This window comes from Calonectris borealis, chromosome 9 (genome assembly GCF_964195595.1).
Source record: "Calonectris borealis chromosome 9, bCalBor7.hap1.2, whole genome shotgun sequence".
NCBI classification, from domain to species: domain Eukaryota; kingdom Metazoa; phylum Chordata; class Aves; order Procellariiformes; family Procellariidae; genus Calonectris; species Calonectris borealis.
The window spans coordinates 5037335-5041335 of record NC_134320.1 but is presented as its reverse complement, the minus strand read 5'-3'; the positions used below and the strand labels follow the sequence as shown (position 1 = coordinate 5041335).

At 45.5% G+C, this 4001-nt stretch overlaps 1 protein-coding gene across 1 annotated transcript; it reads left to right on the top strand.

The window, feature by feature from the left end:
• Positions 1-565: 565 nt before the first annotated feature.
• Positions 566-3584, top strand: AMER3 (APC membrane recruitment protein 3). The gene is given in 2 exon segments (XM_075157613.1): positions 566-3472; positions 3474-3584. Coding segments are annotated over 2 exon segments (3018 nt in total).
• Positions 3585-4001: the final 417 nt, after the last annotated feature.

The window sequence follows — 4001 nt, the reverse complement described above, 5'->3', positions numbered from 1 at the left end:
GGATTTTCTAGTCACAGGTAAGGATTATTTTAATATAAAGTAAGCATCATGTGTCAAATGTTTGATCCATTTTCTCAGGAGATTTCCCACCATGACCTTTTAATTCTCCTCAAAGGTACAGATTTATGAACTGCTGCCCTCCTGATGCACACACATGTTAAAGTTCCTCAGGCATTGCTTTTCATCGATGCCTCTTCTACTTTTGGAACAGGACCTCTACCTTGTTAAAAGCCATGCTGAAGTCAAATCCTAAATCCAAACCCCCTCATTTCTAACAGAGAAAATGTTCTCTGAGCCTCAGCTACCAACCCATAAAGTGTACTGTCTTCTCCTTGCTGTATCTTCCAGCCATTGCCAACATACCTTTAGTTTCACTTGTTGTTTTTCGTGCAATACCATGACTCAGTGATTGAAATTTCTGATGACAAACAAAACCAATTGTATAATGCTTAATATATGTCCCTTTGTTCTCCAGTTGTTTTCAAAGTTTACAAGTGCTAGCCCCCAACCTCACAATATTTTTATTCTGCTGTTTTCTTTACAGAAACAGATGTGAGGAAGCAGAATGGAGCTCAAGAGAGGAAAGACCTTCATAAAATCCAGTGTGCAACATGAGAAAGTGCCTCCAGTGCACACAGTTCCTATCAACAAAGATGATACGGGGAAAGACAAAAAGGCAGCTCTGGAGGGAAACCAAAGTGTAGCTGAAGTCCAGCTGGCATGTCTAGCCACGCACAAGAACTACAGATTTTCCACCAGAGCAGCGAGGAATGGGGCTGGTGACAACTGCCTGGAAAAATCATCTGGGTCCTCCTACAAACTTGTAAGGAAGAGTAAAACCCATGACTGCGTTACTGAGGCAGACAAAACAGAGCACTGCAGCCCCAGCAGCAGGGTTTGTGAGGAAGGTTTTTCTGGAAAGGGTAAGGGCCGACTTGTCAATAGCATCAGCTTTTCAGGGCTGTCCAGCTCCAGCAGTAAGAAAGAGTGTGTGGTCAGCCCCAGCCAGTCTGCATGCAGCAGTCAGATGATCGATTACAGGAACTTTGTGCCACAGATGCCTTTTGTACCAGCTGTTGCAAAAACCATTCCCAGGAAGAGGATTTCCCTCAAGAGATCTAAGAAAGGGCTCAGAGATATATTTCATATAAAAAAAAATAAACCAGAGACCCTCACATTCCTGGTTGAGAAGGACAAGAATCTGTCCTCTCCAGGCTGCAAGAGTGAGCTGTCTGGGCGTCTTGCAAAGTATCTTTTCAAAACGGGAGAAACATTTGCAGCTGATTGCTTGTCACAAGACTGCTCAGACAGCGAACTGCAGTCTGACTCTTCCTATGACTGCTGCAACACCCTGTGTGAAGATGTCGCCTCGCTGAAGAGCTTTGATTCCCTCACTGGCTGTGGGGAAATCTTTGCTGATGAGAGCTCTGCTCACCTGGAGCTGGAGAACAGCAAAGAAGTTCTCCTGAAACGAAGCAAGCACAAAGACAGCCCCGTCATGGGCTCTTTCCAAGGGGGTGTGGAGCAGCTGGCCTCTCCTGGCCAGAATGAGACCGTTGAATTTGCAAAGTTTTGGGACAACATCAACAAATCAGTGAGGCTACATCAGAGTGCTCTGTTTGATAAGAAGTTACTGAAGATACCTGGTCCTGACATGGAAAAGGCTCCAAGCCAGGCTGCTGCATCTGTGACAGACCCCCAAGTGTCACCTGATAAAGATGGTGACAATTCCAAAGAGAGCTCCACAGAAACAGGAACACCTAAAAGTGACAACCAGGAGTCCACATCCACAAGTGATGAAGGCTACTATGATTCATTCTCTCCCGGACAAGAGGATGAAATGAAGGAAGCTCAGACACCTGGGGTCCCAGGTAGATTTCCAAGAGACAGCTACAGCGGAGATGCCCTTTATGAGCTCTTCTATGACCCAAACGAAGTCAAAATAAACCCAGTCCTAGATGATGACTTGTGCACATCTGAAAGCATTTCAGAACAAGCCATTGAAATCCCTTTATCCATTTACAGCTTTCATGTTGGAGCTGAGGAGAACATGGCTTCCCAACCAGCTCTAGACATTATCAGCCAGGGTTTTTTCCACAGCACATGGAAAGGCAAAGAATGTTTGCTAAAGCTCTGTGATACCGAGCTTTCACTGACCATGGGGATAATAAACTGGCTGCGAAAACACTCGGGACTTGTTTCCTCCCCTGACTCTATTCAGAGTCCTCAATCACAGCCAGAGAAGTCTGATGATTCATCGAACACACCCAGCCCCAGTCCAGAGCAGAAAGTGAGCACAGAAGCTCAGCAGGAGAAACCAAGCAAGGAAGAATCTAATACATTTAACCTATGTGTGTCTTTGGATGAAAGCAAACATGCAACCCAGGCCTCTTCAGTAAACGTTGCTGAAAGAGACCACAGCCTGGACTCTTGCCCTAACAGATCTAATTTGGATTTCCAAGGAAGGGAAGGGAGTCACCACAAGGATTCATCTATAGTGCCTAGGACCGTGGAAACCACCAGAGCATCAAGTTATGCACCACAATCACAGGCTAACAGAGACAATCTGCAGACATCTTCAACTGAGAATGAGAAGGCGACAATTTCAGAAGGATGTGAGACATCCAGAGATAAAAACGCACTGCCAGAAAAGCTGAACAGAGAGAGTGGCTCCCAGAGCTCTGAAAACCCTTCGTTAGATGATAATCACGAAGTAGAATCATGTTACTCCTACAAAACTGCTGTGACCTCACTCCTGGATCCCCTCGAGAGGGAGGACAGAAATAAACCAATGTATCACTCTCTCTCTATTTCCTGTGAAAAACCACCACAGCCTCTTACTCTCAGACGCTTCCAGAGCTACATTAGCCCCACAGCAATGGAGAGCAGCACTAACATAGTGCAGCTCTTAGAGCGCTGTGTAACACAAGTGGCATCATTAAAAATCAGCTATGAAAACAAGCACCTGGAAGACAAATGCATTGGGAAGGAAATGAACAATATCATTCGTAAGATGTCTCAGTACAAAAACAAGTTATTGTTGCAAAATGAATGCAACTGCATTGCCCAAAATCCAGAATACTCCAGTATTCCTAGCACAAACCAATACAACTATGAGACAAGTTTCCAATCCAGCAGTCTGTATCATTTGAAGCAAAATGGGGAGCAAATTTGCTCTGAAGATCAGAAAAGTAGAGCAAAAATCCTAGATGAGATCACTAGAAGCAAGATAAATTTTGAATATGCCCAGCTAAATAATCAAGCCCTCTCCTATTTAAAAGACTTTACATTTGATCTCAGTCCAAGTGACTCTGCCCCTGCTACAACTCTTAACAGACCAACATTTTTACCTCTCTTTAACTCTGTCTGCTCAGACATACCTGCTACTTTTCCACAAGCTTCGTACAGCACCACCGTCTCTCTAGCTGACTCGCTGCAGCCTAAGGAGGCCAAGCAGTGCAGCCCAGGCCCTCCCGTGGAGTTATGCAGAGACCCCCCGCAGGGGCCTGGCTGGAGGGAGCCTGTCCCCTCACCCAGAGGCAGCGACCCCGGACACAGCAGTGTCAGGGAGGAACCACCAGTAACAAACCTTCATTGAGAAGGTGAGTGCCTATGGGAAGTCTGAAATTAAATGTGAAATAACATCTGTTCCTTTTTCACAGAGGGACACTTTTGGCAACAGAGTCATAGAATCATAGAATCATAGAATAGTTTGGGTTGGAAGGGACCTTTAAAGGTCATCTAGTCCAAACCCCCTACCATGGGCCGGGACATCTTCAACTAGATCAGGTTGCTCAAAGCCCTGTCCAACCTGACCTTGAATGTTCCCAGGGATGGGGCATCTACCACCTCTCTGGGCAACCTGTGCCAGTGTTTCACCACCCTCATTGTAAAAAATTTCTTCCTTATATCTAGTTTAAATCTACCCTCTTTTAGTTCCCCCCTTGTCCTGTTGCAAGTGGCCCTGCTAAAAAGTCTGTCCCCATCTTTCTTATAAGCCC